Raw genomic sequence first — 17,967 nt, forward strand, 5'->3', positions numbered from 1 at the left:
CCTCTATTCACCCCATGGCGCGTTTTACGGAGCAACATTGCTGCATTTGGAAGAGTATTTGGTAATACGCCTTCACGTTACTAATACTAGCCCATGTAAGTGCTTTGCTAGCCAAGACCCTTGAGACGTCAAGCGACTGACTTGTTTCAGTGCGCAAGGGTGCTTTGAGCCTCCGCGTTAATCAATCTGCGACGGCAAGGGGGTTCATTTCTCGACGTCATGCGGGAATTCAGATCTGATTGTCTTCCAATAACAAAAAAGAGGAGTAATTTCGTTTCCATGTTCCGCGGCCATGCAGCGTCTACGCGGTTTTTAGCTACGAAATAAGCATGGTTGAAAGTTTGAAACTGGCAGACGAGTTGAGTTGCCAGGCATTAGCATAGACTGACTCCAGCGCATATGCAAGCCATCGGGGACTCGGAGGGTTGCTATGAGGGTCTCTATGAGGGTCTCTGCGGCGGCGGCTGTCAAGCCACATCGACTCCTTTTGTCTTTATTCAACACAACGAATGGTCATTGAAGCACTGACGGCTGGACCCCTTAGCGGTTAATCGCGATGTGGCTTTTGAGGGCGTTTTAAACAATAGGCGCTAAACAACTCTGGCCACTAAGGACTTTCTCCAGCGGAGGTTTAGTGGCGTTTGTGCTCCCCTAATCGCTAAAACCGGCTGGCTCCGGATTTACAACTCGGCTCTAACCATGCGTTTCCCAAACACCTAAAACAGCAACCCCCTGTATCGTCTCAGCTTGGTTCCGCGATGGTTGGCTAGAAGGCTGTGCTGAAACTCTTTGCGTAGGACGTTCCCCGTCGATGGCCTAATTAGTCGCTGGGCAGGCTTGTGGGGACGGGGTTGTTTGCCGCTTCTTTTGACAAAACGAAACTTGTTGCTCTGCCCCATCAGGAGACAAAAGACCGAGATGGGAAATGAAGGGGACGAGAAGAACGAGCAGCTGTTCCTGGCTCGGATCTAGCCGACTAGGGGGGATGGGCGATTGATTGCTCGCGGTTCGGGCTCTTTTGCTAGGGGGCATATATATACTGACGGCGCCATGCCAAGATCTCGTGGAGGGATTCTCTCAAGTTTCTAGTAGTTGCTCTGAATAGCTTCACTTTTGCGTGCAGTGCTCGCTCCTTTCTTTCCCTTTTTCCTTACTTTCACTCTTTTCGATTCGTGCCTTTGACGAGGTCATCTGCTGTGCAGATTTCATTCCATTCCCTTTCTGAAAACATCTTGTTTCTGTTTCTCTCTTTTTGCCGTGTTTCTCTGCTGATCTACTGAGAATTCATTCTTTTTTATTATATACTATTCGCTATTAAACAAAAAGATGTATTCCAAGGCTACTCTTTCTCTACTCTTTGCGGCTCTCGTAGCTGCCGGCCCCATCAACCGCCGAGAGGTTACGTCCCTCGACCCGGCTGCTACAGCGGAGTCTCATCCTCGAGACAACACAGCTACTCGTGCCTTTTCCAACGTCCAGATCAAGACCTCTGATGGCAAATGTCTGAGCGTCGACCCTCTTTCCGGAGACTTCCGAGCCAACTTGACTCCTATCCAGATCACAGACTGTGGCAGCGTTCAAGGCCAGGGCTGGGATGTCATCACTTCTGGTGTTCACAACGACCAAAAGGGCGAGGCTCTGATCGTGAGCACTCTTACACAGGCCTGCTTCAACTTTGACCCTCGACGAGCGGCTGGAAACCAGGTTCTTCTCTTTTCCTGCGGTGGACGAGCTGATGGCAGCGGCCAAGTCACAAACTCTCAGCTCTTTGCCTTTACCGGCGGCAATGGTCCTCTGAGCCTTACGCCTGAGAACGACTCCACCAAGTGCCTTGTCCCCAAGGGCAACTTGATTGACATTGCCGACTGCAGTGCCAGCGACGCCACGCAGAAGTTCACCTTTGGTGGCTCTGCTGGAGCTTCTGATGCCAGCGGCAGCAACAGCACCAGCTCTGCCGCTACTAGCTCTGCCGCAGCCGGCTCCACGGCTGTTCAGACCCAAGCTTCAGCTACTTCAGCTGCTGCTGCCACGAGCGCTGTTGAAGCTGCTGTTACAAGTGCTGCTGACCCTGCTGCTGCCACCACTCTGACCGTCCTCGCGACCTCAGTCCACACCGTCATCAGCTGTGCTCCCGAGGTCACCAACTGCCCGGCTCGCCAGACTGCTATCGCTAGCCTGCCCGAGTCTGCCAAGACCACCGTCGTTGTCACCGACACCGTCGTACTGGCCACCACCATCTGCCCTATCGAACAGGCCTCCAGCATCTCCTCCTCCCTCCAGGCTGCCCACTCCTCCGGTCTCATCACCGGATCGACCATCACCGCTTCGGCCCCTGCAACGACCACCAAGGCTCAGGCTGCTGCCACAACCAATGCTGCTTCCAGTGCTGCTACTACCGCTGCGGCTCCCGGTGGTGATGAGAATGCTCAGTGCTCTGCTCCCCGTATCATCACCGTATCTGAGGTTGTTACTGTTACCGCGGGCCAAGAGGCAGCTTCTGCCACTGCTGCGGCTGCTACCAGTGCTGGCGTGGCCAACAATGCTGGTGTCGGTAGCTCTCAGACTACTACTGCCGTCTCTCAGGCCGCCGTCACTGGAAGCGCCACGTCTGCCGTGCGTGTCTCTGGAGCTGGAGGCGTTTTGAACCCCACCGCCGCAGCTGAGGCCAACCCCTTTGACGAGACTGCTGTCCGACCTGTCCAGAGCATCAACATTAAGGCCTCCAATGGCAAATGCTTGTCTGTCAACCCTACGGCTGGTGATTTCCGTGAGAACCTCATCCCCGTCCAGATGGTTACCTGCAACCAAGAAGACCAAGGCCAGAAGTTCGACATTGTCACCAAGGGTGCCCACAACGATGGTACTGCTGGCGAGGCGCTGATTGTCAGTGTCATTACCAACGGCTGCCTCAACTTTGATGGCCGACGTGCGGCTGACGACCAAGTGATTATGTTCTCTTGCGGTGGACGTGCTGACGGAAGTAAGTTTGAAAATTCACCTATTCTATCCATTTCTATGAGTAAGAAGCTAATCGTATTTTAACAATAGGTGGCAAAACCACGACTTCTCAGCTGTTCCCCTTCAAGGCGAGCAACACCAACATCGTCCTCACACCTGCCTCAGCCAACAACCAGACCTGTCTTATCGCTGGTGCTGACAGAGTGGAGGCTGCGAAGTGCGATAATCAGAAAGATCAGATCTTCCAGCTGGCGGAGTTTGTCTAAGAGCAAGCATAGCATGGCGCCGAAGCAATTTGTTTCATCAAACGCAGGGGTGGAATTTTTTTTTTGATGAGACGCTAAAGGGGGGTTTTTCATTGTACTACTAGAGCTTGTATCTTTCTTCTTCTTATCTCGCCATTGTTGATCATGACGAGATACATATTTAACGATAACGATGTATATACACTATAAAAAAAAGTGCAGCGTTATGTCGAATCATCACGAGTCAATGTAGATATGAAGTCATGACTTTGAGCCGCTATTGGTCCATGTAGCTGGGATCATCGCCCTTAATAACGTCATGCCCTAGGACAGATTGGCCTAGAACCTGGTCTTAGGGGCTTGCGCTTCAGAGCTGCACCAAAAACTAACCGACATACGATGCTAATAATACTTAGGGTTGGTAGTCTTTGTTGATACGATGATGACACGGTCCATCCTTTCTGCTAGCTCACGAGAATGTCGTGATTTTCACAATATTATTTTTTCTGACCCTTTTGCGTGCGATTTGCGGCTGCTGCTTTGTTCTTGAGAAGCGCATAGACTGAATGGAAGAATCGTTTTGCTGGCCGAAGCGACGCAGTGACATTTCGATGCCACCATCGGACACATTCCCCTGAGAGGCGACAGCAATACCAGACCCGGTATCGCCACTGATATAGAATAAACGCGAGATAGAGCGCGATTCATCGATGCGACAAGTCTAAAGCCATCTTCGCATCGTCCGTCCATTCGCCCGCAATGGATTCAATCCAAGAAGTCGACACCAACGGTGTCAACTCCAACGCCACTGGTCCAGAGAGCGTCCCGACCTTCAATCGAGTCCACTACGGCCTCAACATCGACACCGAGAACACGTCGCCGCCGCCTGTCATTCGCCGCCTCTCGCGCTCCGACACGGCTGTCCATCGCGAGCCCTTTTCGCCTCTGCGCCGCCGACGAAGCACTCGCGCTGCGACATTCAGGCCAATTGACGATGCAGACGACTTCGACTTTGATGCCACCTACACTGAGAGGCCGGGCTGGGAACCGGGCTCTGAGCCTGGTTTCGATCCCAATTTGCCAGATGGAGGACATGCCTCGATGCCGCAGCTGAGCGCGGATTGCGATATCACGGTGGTGGATTTTTCGAAAGACAACATGGTTAAGAGACACTTTGATAATGAATCATTTATTACGTTTTTGACGATGCCGAAGGAGAAGTGGGCCAAGTGTCGGTGGATTAATGTCAATGGCTTGAGTTGGGATGTGATTCAGGCGATTGGAGCGCACAAGGGCTTGCATAAGCTTGCGTTGGAGGATATCATGAATATCAGGAACAGAACCAAGGCCGATTGGTAAGTAACAAGATGACGAGACTCTGAAGATGGGAAAATGAGAAATGATGTTAATATGGAGTTCTCACCAGGTATCCAAACCACGCCTTTATTATCATGACACTCCAGAAGCTGGTCCATCTTGTGGACGACGACGATAGCTCCTCCGACTCGAGCAGTATCCGGTCAAGAAAATCGACCAAGGTCAAGGACTTCTTCCGCGGATTTGGCAGCAGCAAGGACGACAAGCTCAAAACCCCCAGCCCTCCAATGGACCCAGAGAAGCGCATCACCAAAAAGTGCTTGACGGAGCTATCTGAGAGCCTCGAGCTGCAGGAGACTTCCATGATCCGCACCCTGCAGCGGTACCATGCCTCGGGCAACGAGACCCGTACTGACTACATGGAGGCAAACTCCATCCTCGCGCCCCTCGGCCTCGCTGTCTCAGCCGAGCAAGTCTCCATTTTCCTCACGGCCGATAACACCGTCATCTCCTTCTTCGAGGTCTCTGCCGGCGATGTCGAGCGCCCTATCGTTACGCGTCTTAGCAACCCGGGCACCATCCTTCGCGAATCCTGCGATGCCTCGCTCCTTGTGCAGGCTATCATCGATGCCATTATCGATCTGGCCATTCCCCTGACGGCAGTGTACAATGATGTCCTGGGCGACCTGGAGCTTGACGTCCTGACTTCCCCTAGCATCAAGCAGTGCAAGAGTCTTTACATTTGCATCAGCGAGATTAACAAGATGCTGCGCTTCCTCAACCCCATTGATAATCTCGTCAACGTCCTGCGTGATCACAAGACGGACCTCCCTCATGAAGCGGCTATCAAAGAGCTCGAGAACCCGGCCAGCGGTGTCATCGTCACTCCCATGACGCACACCTATCTGGGCGACGTGCTGGATCACTGCATCATCATCACTGAAGCTCTGCAGCAGTGCAAGCAGTCGAGCGACAATCTCATCAACCTCATCTTCAACACCATCTCGGCCAACCAGAACGAGAGCATGAAGCAGCTCACCACCGTCACAATCATTTTCCTCCCGTTGACTTTCATTACTGGATTCTTTGGACAGAACTTCCCAGCGGACGGATTTCCGGAAATTAATAATGGCATTTGGTACTTGTAAGTGTTCATTGATCCACCCTCAAGTATATAACACACTGCCTGGGTATCCGAGACTAATCAAAATGTAAATTAGCTGGGCTTGCGCTGTCCCCACGGCTTTTGCTACAATCCTTATCCTGATGCGCGAAATGATTTACTCCTGGTTCGTGCGCGTCGTTCAGCGGAATCGTGTGCGGAGCAACCGAAAGAAGGTTAAGGCGAAGAGGAGGACGAGGGCATGAGGCTGTTGTTTGCGATGAATGGGAAAACAGAATGCAGGTCGGTCTGTTTTAAGTCTGGATTGGAAAAAGAAGAAGAAAAAATTTATCTTGGTATAGCGATGGTGGGCAGCAGTAGAAATTAGTTGAGATACCCTTTACAATTCTTCACCTTGGTGTAAAGCGTGATGCTTAGTTGAAATGACTCAATTTATTCTTTTTAGAAAAAGCCTTTATAGTACAGTGATTCATCTTGATTTACCCTTACTCGCTTTCATGGTTCATGTTCGATTACTGAGTTTACTCGAGTTAAAAGACTCAGTACATAATGAAAGGCATGGCGTTGAAATCTTGATTCGGATGGTCTGCTGTTAGCTATATTTGGCATATTCTTGCCGACCATGTAGAATGTGGCATTGAACAATTTGTGTAGCTATATCTAACTGCAATTCTCGTACCTTCAAATGACATACAAAGCAATATATGCGAAAGGTGAAGCTCTGGATACGCCTGAATATCGACATCGCAAACAGAGGAGAGCTAGCCGGCATTACATAAGCTAGAATGTGGCTGATGCAGGCAGCAGTCGCCCGACCCACAATTATCTGTAGCTTTAATTGCTTCACTCTGTAGCTGTGCTGAGGCAGCTGTAGTACTTAAGCCCTATCGAGTCGCGACTTGTTTACACGATTCGCATCTTTACCTCTGCTTGTCAAAGTCCCTCTGAGCTTTTATTAATTTTGGGGCAGCTGATTGACATTCAATTGGTTCAATTCCCATCATAGCGCGACAATGGGAGAATTGAAAGTCGAAGAGCCACAGACACCAAATGAAGATGCGCTGAGAGAAGAAGACCTGCAATATGGCACGAGTGGCATGACAGAGGAGGAATTGGCTGCCAAGTACGCTATCAAGCACACGTCTTTAAAGAATATAACTCTAACTTCCATTTAGGTATCCTAATAAGCCAAGGAATCATTCCCAGACATTGAAATTCTCAGAGCTCTTCAAAGACCTGTTCAACCCACTAAATGACAACAAGAAGCAGCCAAGCGCTTCAGGTCCAGCCAGCAAAAAGGGTCCCTATGGACTAACCAAACTATCGCCACAGGAACAGAGGCGACACATTGTTGAGAGATTCATCACGAGATGGAGGAAAGAAGTTGGCGACGATTTTTATCCTGCATTGCGTCTCATTCTCCCAGACAAGGATCGCGATCGCGGCGTCTATGGGCTGAAGGAGAATGCTATAGGGAAGCTCTTGGTGAAGCTGATGAAGATTGACAAAAACTCTGAAGATGGCTACAATCTTTTGCACTGGAAGTTGCCCGGCCAGACTACAGGAGCACGCCTGGCGGGTGATTTTGCTGGTCGATGTTTTGAAGTCATCTCAAAACGCCCGATGCGCACCCAGGTGGGCAATATGACCATTGCAGAAGTTAACCACGAGCTGGATAAATTGGCTGCGTCGGCCGGAGAAGCTGAGAATCTGCGCATCTTTGAGACTTTCTACAATCGCATGAATGCTGAAGAGCTCATGTGGCTCATTCGCATTATCCTGAAACAAATGAAAGTCGGTGCTACGGAAAAGACGTTCCTGTATTTATGGCACCCTGATGGTGAAACTCTTTTCAGCGTATCGTCAAGTCTAAGACGCGTATGCTGGGAGCTCTACGATCCCGAATTCAGGCTTGAGCAGGATGAGGCTGGCATCGCAGTGATGCAATGCCTTCAACCGCAGCTTGCTCAGTTTCAAATGCCAGCATCGTTCCAAAAGATGATTGAACTCCTCCGACCAACCGAAGAGGATCCTGAATTCTGGATAGAAGAGAAATTAGACGGTGAGCGCATGCAGGTGCACATGGTTGAAGATCCCAGTCATCCAGGTGGACGAAGATTCTGCTTCTGGTCGAGAAAGGCCAAGGATTACACCTATTTATATGGTAACGGCCTACTCGATGAGAATTCTAGCTTGACGAGGCATCTCAAAAATGCGTTTGCGCCCGGTGTACGGAATCTGATCCTGGACGGCGAGATGATTACTTGGGATATGGCAGTTGACAAAATTGTCCCTTTTGGTACTCTGAAGACGGCCGCCCTTGCAGAGCAAAACAACAAATCCGAATCGAATGCAGCTGGCCACCGCCCCTTATTTCGAGTCTTTGATATATTATACCTGAATGACAAGCAGCTTACACAGTATACTCTGCGCGATCGACGGAACGCTTTAGACAAGGCAGTCAAATCGGTCCATCGTCGACTAGAAGTTCACGAGTATACACGTGCGATCTCGGCCGATGCAATTGAGCCACTTTTGAGAGAAGTTGTTGCGAATGCATCAGAAGGTCTCGTCTTGAAGAATCCTCGATCCATGTATCGCCTGAACAGCCGCAACGATGACTGGCTAAAGGTGAAGCCAGAATACATGTCTGAGTTTGGTGAATCTCTCGACTGTGTCATTATTGGTGGCTACTATGGCTCTGGAAAGCGAGGAGGAATCTTATCAAGTTTCCTGTGCGGCCTCCGGGTAACCCAGAACCATATACAAGCTGGCGCCAATCCTGAGAAGTGCTTCAGCTTCTTCAAAGTTGGCGGCGGCTTTCGAACAGAGGATTATGCTGAGATTCGGCATCGTACTGACGGTAAATGGATGGACTGGGATCCCAAAAACCCGCCATCAGAGTACATTGAGCTGGGTGGTGGCGACGCTAAACAGTATGAACGACCCGATATGTGGATTCGACCGAAAGACTCTGTTGTAGTCTCTGTGAAAGCGGCCAGTGTTGGCCCTTCGGACCAATTTGCTCGTGGGTTTACGCTTCGATTCCCTCGATTTCGAAGACTAAGGCTCGATCGCAGCTGGGACACGGCGTTGTCTCTGGAAGAATTTCAAGAGCTTAAGCAGAGAGTGGAGACAGAGTTGAAACAAATGGAAATGACCGTCGAGGATCGCAGGAGGAAAAATCCAAAACGGATAAAGAAAGAGCTTGTCATCGCAGGTGATGATGCGGCGCCTCCCGAATTCGAAGGCGAGAAGTCGAAGCTGTTTGAAAGACTTGAGTTTTGTGTGCTATCCGAGTCGTTGAAACCGTACAAGAAGACGAAAGCGCAGCTGGAATCGATCATCAAAGAAAACGGAGGCACCATCTCGCAGAGGGCTGCTGCGGGGACTAGAATGGTTCTTATAGGAGATAAGAAAGTGGTCAAGGTTGCTAGTCTTATTAAAGACGGGGACGTTGACATTATTCGACCTACATGGATCAAGGACTGTTTGGACCAACCTGGTGGTGGATTCTTACTGCCCTACGAGGAAAAGCACTTGTTTCATGCGACGGACGGCTTGATCGACAGTGCTTCTCTGAATACAGATCCACTTGGTGACAGCTACGCCCGAGATACGTCTATGTATGAGTTGAGAGAGATATTACGAGATATGCCGAAGCTCGAGGACGCAGAGTCATTTGACAAGACACTATTTTTGGATCAACTGGAACAGCATGGGAAAGATTTCACGAACCTGCGAAACTTTATGTTTTCGCAGTGCAGAGTGTTGTTCTATCTCGCGGACGGGGCAATGGAGAGCGTAAAAGAGAAGTGGGAGCGATTCATCAGATACAGTGGCGGTTCATGCAGCCAGGATATGGAAGATCAGTCTGTTACGCATATCGTTGTGCTGGGAGATGATCCTATGGAAGTTGGCGATGTGGGCGACAAGTTGCGGCCGAGACTCAGCTCAAGACGGAAGATGCCGCGGTTGGTGACTTTACAGTGGGTGGAGGAGAGTTGGAAGGAGAAGACGGTGCTGGATGAAGAGAGGTATGCTGTATAATTATGCTTATTTTGGAGTGTCGTGGGCGTTGTTTTTGGGCTTGATGTATTTCTAGAAACATAATTAATGAGTTGATGAGATTTTAAGAGAATTACCCATGAGTTAAAATGATAATACTAAGTTAGTTGCATTCTCCAGCAGCTTTGGTGGCCCATATTTGCTTTCAAGTGATATATAGGTGCTGAAGCCGGTGAACAAACCTGAGCCATAATACAAGTCAGTGGCAAGAGTGTATCCCATGCTGCAGTTAAGCTACGACCCCATGATCATGGCTGAGTACTGAGATGTAGATTACCTGGGAAGGCCGTGATCTGTACTAGACCCTCGTAATTATATTCTCTACAGATAATAATCTGAATTTTTCTTTTTGTTTGCTTCTCGCTTGTGAAGATCTCTGTCGGTCTCTGCGAGCGAGAGATAGAAGCAGCCGAGTGCCTGCGCCTTTTTGTGTCTACCAACCTTGGAGAATCGGAGTTATTGTATCTCTGCACTGTCCGTCTCATATAGCCCTTTATGATGAAGGCAATTAGATAGCTTTCCTACAATGAAAATATATGTTACTATATAGTGATATATATTTTTACGTTTTCCTTTTTTTTAAGGCAAATTAGCTCCCTTGATCTATAGTATCTGTACCATGAAGTCTCTCATTCATATTTTCACAGCTAACTCTTATAAAACTGCCTATCATTTCACATCGACTAGAATGCTCAAAGAAAAGGACATTGGTATGGTGGATACCTAGAATTTCAGGAACTTTCTTTTCATTTGCAGTTATAAATATTTCTCTTTTCTCCAACCCTCTTCTTCAGACCTTCTCTCTCGCATAACTCAATCATATCCCACTGTCCAGCTTCGGATTTCCATTCGCTTTCTGCAAACTTTTATCTAAGTTTAATACTAAACCTCTTTTCAACATGAATCAACAGGGTTATAATGATGAAGAAGCAGAAGATGACTTCACTGAGACTGGAAATGGACGCATTCTTGTTACATGCAATGACATGAGGGCTCACTTTGTAAGATGTGATCGATTTGAAGTATTTTGTTGCAGTTTAGTGCTTACAATCACTATAAGACCAATCAAAGAACTACTCAAACAATTGCTCGCCTCGAGCTTGCTGTGGATCCCCTTCAAGCAAATGATAGTCAGCGATCCGACGAATGCAAGTCATTAAGAGACATCAATGATAGTCTCCGAAGAGAAAACCAACGAAAACAGTGGGAAATTAATAAACTTCAAGATGGCATGTTTGATGTGAACAATAAGTGCGAGCATCTCCAACAGAAGATTCGCATGCTTGAAAGAAATGATAGAGGATTCCGAGTAGCTATTAATAAGCTTCAAACAACCGTCAAGACTCACGGCTCATTCATTTCTGAAACCGAGAAGCTATTTAAAGAGATAAGCGACTATGTAAAGCGCAAAAAAACCGCAGCAACTGCTATCGAAGCTTAGAAGAAGTTCCAAAAAGAATCATTGGAATATTTCGTGCCCTCATGGGAACACCTCAAAGCATCCAGACGAATAAAAGCTATTAATCAACGGGATTTAATTTTTGCACACAAAGATTCAGAAGGAGCGAAATCTACTGAGATGGATAGAATCGTGGGATCAAGGTCAAATACGGCATTAAAGTCACGGATCATGGACGGCGTTATCAATTTTCTGCTATGGATTTTTTAAGATTGCGAGGATTCGTTTTGATATAGCATTATTCATAGGCTTGCTTCATGCGCCATCTGCGCTCTGCGCGCTTCTCTGAGATTAAGCAGGCACAGCTATCCAAATACAATTTCTTTACGCCCATCCTTATTTATCGCTATGTTCCAAGCACAAAATGTCTATTCTTCTCCATATATCTTGGTGTGATAACCACTCTCCGTAGCACTGACCCATCGGTTATTTGCCCATCGTCAAAAACAGACGGTCTCCAACATCGCCCAGACCAGGCTTTAGCATACCGCCATCTGTCAGCTCCTTGTCCACGCCTGCAATCCAAATCTCTGTTCCCTCGGGCCACTCAGCAGCGGCCTTCTGAATACCGACTTGAGCACCCAAGACAGACAAAACGATGACCTTCTTAGCGCCCCATTCGCGCAGCGTTTCGATGGCGGCAGCGCATGTACCGCCAGTAGCAATGATGGGGTCGACGATGATGGCGACCCTGCCATTATCAGAGCCGGAGGCGCTCCGGGGGAGGTTGTTATAGTATTCAACGGGATCGAGTGTCGAGGGCTCGCGGTACATGCCGAGATGGTGGACCGGTACTGAATTAGGAAGCATAGTTTGTACGGCTGTGGATTGTTAGCTTAGAGTACAGCGAAATATCTCGCGAGGACTGACCTTCGACCATGCCTAGACCAGATCGCAGGATTGGAACGATGCAGATATTGCTGGGTTCAGAAACGACAGTTGTGTATTCGAAGCCCAGGGGAGTTTGATCCTGTACGTGTGTTAGATCGTGGCCCACATCTGAAGTGGTCAGAGAGACGCTACCTTTGGACCGCTGGCTGGTTTTACGGCCGTGCTGATGGCCTCGCAGGAGAGGATTAATGCGATCTCGTGGACCAAAGACTTAACATCTCGGGGGCTGGCGGTTTTGGATCGCAGTTGACTGAGCTTGGCCAGCAAGCTGGGGTGTTGAGAGATGTGGACGTTTGAAGGGAGTTCGGCCATGGTGGACGGTGTGGCGTTCTATAGGACGATAAGCTATAGGAAGCTATTAACGAAGTCAATGTATAGTAGCTTAGAGCACCGGAGGATGCTGGGACGAAGCCAAAGAGAGAGAAGAGAGAGAAAAGAGGAAGAATAATAAAAGGAAGAGAAGAAGCGGTCTTGATAGGTATAAGAGGGTGTCTTGGGCTGGGCATAAATTACGTACGTAGTGAGATCGGGATTATGGGCATCCATCCATATCAGTGACATTCGGGACTTGGAGGCGGGGGAGGGGTCGGCTAGCGGCCTTCTGTAGCTCAGAGTTAGCGGTATGGGGCGCTGTAATCGAGCGGTGGAGCGCCCGTGCCTTAGAGCAGTCGGGAATCGGAGAGGCCCGCCAGTGGGGGCCTTTGGGCTTAGGCTGCGATAAGAGCAAGGCAGAAACGGATGTAAGTTGCTGGGCGGGAGCTGTCGAATGCTACATAATTAACAGGAATAATTTATGCAATTTAAATAAATCATGAAGTGAAAATCTGACGATACTGAAGTAGCCGTTATTTTACTTCCAGCTACTGCTTATGTGCGTAGAAGCTGGAGGCGCATACTCGGGCATGTCATCTTCATTCATGTTGTACCGATACAGACTGAGATAACGGCTGATTCTCGGCAAGATCGTAAATTCTCCATAGTGACTCTTAACGAGCTGCATTCCAGCGTCCATAGCTACGAAACATGAAGCGTGATTCAAACACCGTCCATCCTCCAGGCTGAAATTCTAGACAGACTGAGAGTCCATGTCTTCGCACGAACCAGAAGCCTCGCCGCGGCGGCAATCGAGCTCCGCGAGTTACAATGCGCCAATCGCGTATCAAAATCTTGGCGATGGCGCCGCTGGACTTCCCGTCGGCGTTGAAAAGGACAATTCGGCGACTTCACCGAAGGCGTCGCGGACAGGAGATGGCGACGATCGGCAGAGATCTGTTGCGGAGGCGAAAACATACGACATTCCAGACGACTGGGCGAATCTCGACGAACTAGCGGCTACGAGCCCTGTGGAAAATGTCACTGAAGCCCCTGTATACCGCCACCGCAGCTTGGAACAGATACGAAGCCGTGACCATGAAGAGCGCGAAATGCGACGGGCCAGTGCTGCTGGGAGGGAACGTGATAACTCGGCACAATTGACTGATGTTGAAGTGGTCAATGAAAAGAGCGAACATCACGTCTCGAGGCTAGCAACGCAGATCTATACGATATCATATCTCGTTCTATTTGCCATCTGGGGCACTCTTGCACGTGTGGGACTCAGCGCATTGACTACATATCCAGGAGAACCGGTTCTCTTCGTTGTTCTATGGGCAAATTTCGGTGGTAGTCTCATCATGGGCTTTCTGTCCGAAGATCGGATGCTGTTCCGCGACGAATGGGGGGTGGCGACTTACGACAAACTAATTGCGCGCGCAAAAGAGAATGGGAATGGCGAGGGGAGATCAGACCAGGAAGAGCAGGCCATTGATTTGGCAGCAGCCAAGAAGGCCCATCTGGCAACGAAGAAGACTATACCTCTGTATATTGGCTTGGCTACTGGATTCTGCGGAAGCTTCACCAGTTTTTCGAGCTTTATCAAGGACATTTTCCTCGCTTTGTCTAATCAGATGGTAACTCCTGAGTTGGGGATCCCAGGCAGGAATGGCGGATACTCATTTATGGCCCTTTTGGCTGTGGTGATTGTGACGGTGTCGCTTTCGCTATCGGGATTAATCCTTGGAGCTCATCTGGCCATTGCTCTAGAAAGATTCACACCATCCATTCCTTATCCTGTGACTCGCAAGATTCTCGACCCCCTCGCCGTCCTGCTAGGCTGGGGATGCTGGCTCGGCGCGATTCTCATGGCAATCTTTCCACCGCACAACAAATGGCGCGGCGAAATCCTGTTTGCGCTGGTCTTTGCGCCCTTGGGGTGCCTTGGCCGATTTTACCTTTCCATCTATCTTAATGGAAAGATTGCGTCTTTTCCTCTGGGAACTTTTACAGCAAACATTTTTGGAACTGCAATCTTGGGCACGTCGTGGGATATCGCTCACGCACGCATTGGGGGGCTTGCTGGATGCCAAGTGCTTCAGGGCATTGAAGATGGATTCTGTGGATGTTTGACGACCATTTCGACGTGGGTCGCTGAGCTGAATAGCCTTGGACGACGTCACTCGTATATATATGGCTTTAGCAGCGTGGGAACTGCCTTGGCGGTAATGATTGCCATTATGGGAGGGTTGCGATGGAGTGATGGTTTTAGTGCGTTGATATGCGTCTCTTGAAAAGAGCACTTGTGTAACGAGGAGGATGGGAGGATGAATGATATTTTCTGCTGATTGACGATATAATTTAGATATAGACATGTCCTCACTTGGGTCCAGCTTTGGCTTGTACATATGATACCATGCCGACTGGATTTGTAAGTTTGGAGACTTTATTAATCTTAATAAGTTAGGAGAGTCGTGCTTGTTTACGCACGCTAATATTTCAGAAAGCCAAGTATTTGATTATAATATTTAATGAGCTTTTGGATGCGATTTTAATCCATTTCTTGCACATGCAAAACTCTGCGGTCTTATTGGTTTATATACATGGCCATTGTGAGACCCCGGATCTGCTTGACAGAAGAATTTCAAGCGATACCTGGAAAAGCCAAAAATCAACTGGCATTAAGATATTATTTATCATTTTAGGTTCGCTGGAAAGTCTCTTGCTGTCGCTGGCCGTGGAAACTACGTTCCTGGCCTTCTACGCTGGTACTTTCTATTGATACAAGCAAGGCATTGTTTACTGTCTCTGGAGCCAAGTGTTAGAGCTTTACAACGTCGTCAACGCTGTCTACATCTCTCCCACTTCCTTGGATTGTCATTGCCATTCACAAATACTTTTCAAAACTGCCCGAAACATCAAACGCGAGATTTCACCTCATCATGGCCGACTACCATCCACCATCAGTCGAAGAAGATCAAAGTAGTTTGGAGACACCGATCTGTACTCCACAGAGCGATGAAGAAGCAAAAAACACAGAACATGCCCCAGACGTAACAGCCGAAGAACAAAGAGCAAAATTTAGCTTGCTGTGTGCCGCTCACCATTCGTGGGGAAAATGCTCAATACCAGCGGTTATCCCATGCCAGATATGCCATCTTGTCGCAGTAAGTCACCAATATTGATCTTGACGATGTCATTCTCCGTTAATTCTTCATCTTTTTATTTCTTCTACTCACTGAATTTGGCCGCGCTGACATTTCCAAAATACAGTATTGCACCGAAGCATGCATGACGGCAGACGCAGAATATCATTCTCGCGAGTGTCCGCCGCCAGCTGAGCCCCCGTCAGGTTACCAACCCCCAAGAAAATCCCCTGATGACGACGTAGATGACCCTGTGCGTGATACTGGGGTATTCTGGGCCAACTACGCGGCGACCGACGTTTTAAACTTGGCGGAGAACGAGGGAGCAGAGTACAATGGCCTTTTGCGCGTTCTTCTCACTGGTAGTGAGTAAATTGCGATTAGATTGAAAAAGATATAAAGCAAGTGTCATTTGGTCTAACATGGGTAGCTTTTGGCCTCCGGCATCTCATATACTCTGTTGTTGCCATGCCAGAAACTGCTTCTCCATCGCTCGAAGTAACCATATCCGAGATGGAACCAGCGCATCTTTATCGAACTTTTCTTTCTCTAATTATTCTGTGGAAGGGTATGGATATCAACAAGGATCCATATGAGATCGCAGACTTGGTCACGCACGTGTGGTATTCGTACACATGGCCTCCTCACCTCGTCGATTTTATCAGTGGTGTGTTAGTGCAAGATCTCAATGAGCTTGTCGATAAAATTATTTTGGCTGTTCCGCATGGATCAGCAGTACATACTGATTGCTTCATAAACACTTGGGGGTCTAACAAACTGCATTTTGAGGCTGGCCTCAGTTATCTACGTTGGAATACTCTCGTAGGGGATATGGGGAGACCTATCTGTCACAATTTCCACGTGCTCAGAGATAATGATGTGGCGGGATACGGCGAGCATTTGGGTAGAGCTTTCGCACGAATGTCACCGTCTCGAGTGGCAGGGCTGGTGAAATGGCGACGGCAGGGTTTGGTGTTGCCTCACGGCGACTCTGAGCTGCCCCATGCTTGTATGAACCCGTAAGTCAAAAGCTGGATCTTGACAGACACGAAGAGAAGAAAAGAAAAGAAAGACAACAATAACATCTTTATAGAATCTTCTTCCCTAGAATCTCAAAGACACCGACGGGCTTTACCAATGAGCCACTTTCCGAGTGGCCGATGAGTGAAATCCTAGACTACGCCCCATACGCCGCCAAAGAAGACGTGTACGGGAAAATGGTTACTTACGTCCGCGAAATGCTGGTGAAATTTCAACTTCGGCTGAAGAAGAAGGGGATTCTCGTACGACTTATATCTGCAGGTACAGTGAGCATGGCAGGGTATCTTGCAAAGTACTGCGGCGAGCAGCTGAAATTCGATCGAATAGAGGTAACGTATAAAGCACACGGAAGAACTAGTGCTCAAGATTAATCCTTCCTAGGCTGGACACGTCTTCGACATTGACCCCCAGATGTGTTTCTTGTCGTTCTCTCCTCTGCTTCGGCACGAAGAAGAGAATCCGTTTGCTACTTTGTTGATCATGACCCGAGAAATCTTTGCCAAGTCAGAAAAAACTCCACAGCTGGGAGAATTAATAGATGCTGAAAAGATCAAAATATTTCAGCCCGTCTATGAGTCTTTAGACTCAATAGCACCGCCGGTGCAGAGTACCGATGACATATACAGTCCCGACTGTGTGCATCGACATTTTGCTCTTCAAGTATTTGACCGGAACTGGGATATGTTTTCTGATCGGTAAGTGCCTAGCTCACTTGAATGCTTAATTGGTTCTTGTTCATGTTCATTAACAACATGTAAACAAAGCTATTTGGCTGATGCAGCCCTTTTTGGATTTAAAGTTCCTGAAAATTCGGAACCGAAGCGCAGCATCTTTCAAACAGGCTGGTTGGGTTTACAATTCAAACAAAAGAACACAGTCAAGGCTCGATGGCCGAATCGATTTGTATATGAGAGAGGCAAAGACTTAACGGAAGAAGACGCCACTCAATTGAGGCGCTGGATGAGCTGGTCAACCACAAAGCCAGAACGTTGGCTGGAATGGAAAAAGGTAAAAGATATTACTTGGGCTAAGTGGTCAATGTACTATCAAAAGGTTCAAGATTGTAAAGATTACGGGGTAAAGGCTTGGGAAAGGTTGTATGGTTTCGTCGCAAATGAAGAGGACTTTCTTTGGAAGGAAAGGGAATATGAGTTTTGTGAATGCGGGACTCGCCTTAATGAATGCAAAAATGAGGACAAGGAACATGCAATACCTGTTGAGCAGGAGCCTGCCGTACCGACTGAGCAGGAGCCTACCACCCCGACCGTAGAGGAGACTGAGGATGAGGGCTGGATGCAGATGGATCCTGTAGAGGGCTCCAGCGCGGCTGCTGGCAGGGCTGGCGGCACGGCTAAGAAGTCGAAGAAGAAAAAGAAGAAGAAGGCTGGCAAGAGGTAGTGACAAATG

The 17,967-nt window shown here is 48.5% G+C and overlaps 7 protein-coding genes across 7 annotated transcripts; 6 read left to right on the forward strand and 1 right to left on the reverse strand.

Moving 5' to 3' along the window:
- Nucleotides 1-1,179: 1,179 nt before the first annotated feature.
- On the forward strand, nucleotides 1,180-3,446 carry GGI43DRAFT_208461 (uncharacterized protein). The gene is made up of 2 exons (XM_083200162.1): nucleotides 1,180-2,980; nucleotides 3,049-3,446. Exons 1-2 carry the CDS (start codon nucleotides 1,327-1,329, stop codon nucleotides 3,222-3,224), a joined length of 1,830 nt encoding a protein of 609 aa, XP_083056855.1. The 5' UTR covers nucleotides 1,180-1,326; the 3' UTR covers nucleotides 3,225-3,446.
- On the forward strand, nucleotides 3,371-6,054 carry GGI43DRAFT_414958 (uncharacterized protein). The gene is made up of 3 exons (XM_083207101.1): nucleotides 3,371-4,558; nucleotides 4,630-5,664; nucleotides 5,741-6,054. Exons 1-3 carry the CDS (start codon nucleotides 3,963-3,965, stop codon nucleotides 5,886-5,888), a joined length of 1,779 nt encoding a protein of 592 aa, XP_083056856.1. The 5' UTR covers nucleotides 3,371-3,962; the 3' UTR covers nucleotides 5,889-6,054.
- Nucleotides 6,055-6,491: 437 nt separating this feature from the next.
- On the forward strand, nucleotides 6,492-9,833 carry GGI43DRAFT_414962 (uncharacterized protein). Its single transcript, XM_083207102.1, has 2 exons — nucleotides 6,492-6,766; nucleotides 6,819-9,833. Exons 1-2 carry the CDS (start codon nucleotides 6,657-6,659, stop codon nucleotides 9,691-9,693), a joined length of 2,985 nt encoding a protein of 994 aa, XP_083056857.1. The 5' UTR covers nucleotides 6,492-6,656; the 3' UTR covers nucleotides 9,694-9,833.
- Nucleotides 9,834-10,535: 702 nt separating this feature from the next.
- On the forward strand, nucleotides 10,536-11,290 carry GGI43DRAFT_208924 (uncharacterized protein). Its single transcript, XM_083200166.1, has 2 exons — nucleotides 10,536-10,712; nucleotides 10,772-11,290. The coding sequence occupies exons 1-2, from the start codon at nucleotides 10,611-10,613 to the stop codon at nucleotides 11,150-11,152; spliced, it is 483 nt and encodes a 160-aa protein (XP_083056858.1). The 5' UTR covers nucleotides 10,536-10,610; the 3' UTR covers nucleotides 11,153-11,290.
- Nucleotides 11,291-11,596: 306 nt separating this feature from the next.
- GGI43DRAFT_387315 (uracil phosphoribosyltransferase) lies at nucleotides 11,597-12,373 on the reverse strand (the record flags this gene model as incomplete). Its single annotated transcript, XM_083203913.1, has 3 exons — nucleotides 11,597-11,991; nucleotides 12,041-12,140; nucleotides 12,194-12,373. 3 exons carry the CDS (start codon nucleotides 12,371-12,373, stop codon nucleotides 11,597-11,599), a joined length of 675 nt encoding a protein of 224 aa, XP_083056859.1.
- A 392-nt stretch (nucleotides 12,374-12,765) lies between these two features.
- Nucleotides 12,766-15,007, forward strand: GGI43DRAFT_414964 (CrcB-like protein-domain-containing protein). Its single transcript, XM_083207103.1, has one exon. The coding sequence runs from the start codon at nucleotides 13,147-13,149 to the stop codon at nucleotides 14,665-14,667; it is 1,521 nt and encodes a 506-aa protein (XP_083056860.1). The 5' UTR covers nucleotides 12,766-13,146; the 3' UTR covers nucleotides 14,668-15,007.
- Nucleotides 15,008-15,315: 308 nt separating this feature from the next.
- On the forward strand, nucleotides 15,316-17,958 carry GGI43DRAFT_425328 (uncharacterized protein; the record flags this gene model as incomplete). The annotated part of the gene is made up of 6 exons (XM_083208495.1): nucleotides 15,316-15,540; nucleotides 15,647-15,884; nucleotides 15,950-16,538; nucleotides 16,613-16,889; nucleotides 16,942-17,255; nucleotides 17,325-17,958. 6 exons carry the CDS (start codon nucleotides 15,316-15,318, stop codon nucleotides 17,956-17,958), a joined length of 2,277 nt encoding a protein of 758 aa, XP_083056861.1.
- Between the last annotated feature and the right edge of the window lie 9 nt (nucleotides 17,959-17,967).

The sequence above is a fragment of the Trichoderma evansii genome (assembly GCF_050947405.1).
Source record: "Trichoderma evansii strain SZMC 28006 chromosome Unknown GGI43scaffold_24, whole genome shotgun sequence".
Taxonomy (NCBI): domain Eukaryota; kingdom Fungi; phylum Ascomycota; class Sordariomycetes; order Hypocreales; family Hypocreaceae; genus Trichoderma; species Trichoderma evansii.

Bases quoted from the DNA above. Each gene is read 5' to 3' on its own strand.
- GGI43DRAFT_208461 (XM_083200162.1), top strand. From the start codon at position 1,327: ATGTATTCCAAGGCTACTCTTTCTCTACTCTTTGCGGCTCTCGTAGCT. The intron at 2,981-3,048 runs GTAAGTTTGAAA...TTTTAACAATAG, and splicing joins CGGTGGACGTGCTGACGGAA to GTGGCAAAACCACGACTTCT.
- GGI43DRAFT_414958 (XM_083207101.1), top strand. From the start codon at position 3,963: ATGGATTCAATCCAAGAAGTCGACACCAACGGTGTCAACTCCAACGCC. The intron at 4,559-4,629 runs GTAAGTAACAAG...AGTTCTCACCAG, and splicing joins AACAGAACCAAGGCCGATTG to GTATCCAAACCACGCCTTTA. The intron at 5,665-5,740 runs GTAAGTGTTCAT...AATGTAAATTAG, and splicing joins AATAATGGCATTTGGTACTT to CTGGGCTTGCGCTGTCCCCA.
- GGI43DRAFT_414962 (XM_083207102.1), top strand. From the start codon at position 6,657: ATGGGAGAATTGAAAGTCGAAGAGCCACAGACACCAAATGAAGATGCG. The intron at 6,767-6,818 runs GTACGCTATCAA...ACTTCCATTTAG, and splicing joins GAGGAGGAATTGGCTGCCAA to GTATCCTAATAAGCCAAGGA.
- GGI43DRAFT_208924 (XM_083200166.1), top strand. From the start codon at position 10,611: ATGAATCAACAGGGTTATAATGATGAAGAAGCAGAAGATGACTTCACT. The intron at 10,713-10,771 runs GTAAGATGTGAT...AATCACTATAAG, and splicing joins ATGACATGAGGGCTCACTTT to ACCAATCAAAGAACTACTCA.
- GGI43DRAFT_414964 (XM_083207103.1), top strand. From the start codon at position 13,147: ATGTCTTCGCACGAACCAGAAGCCTCGCCGCGGCGGCAATCGAGCTCC.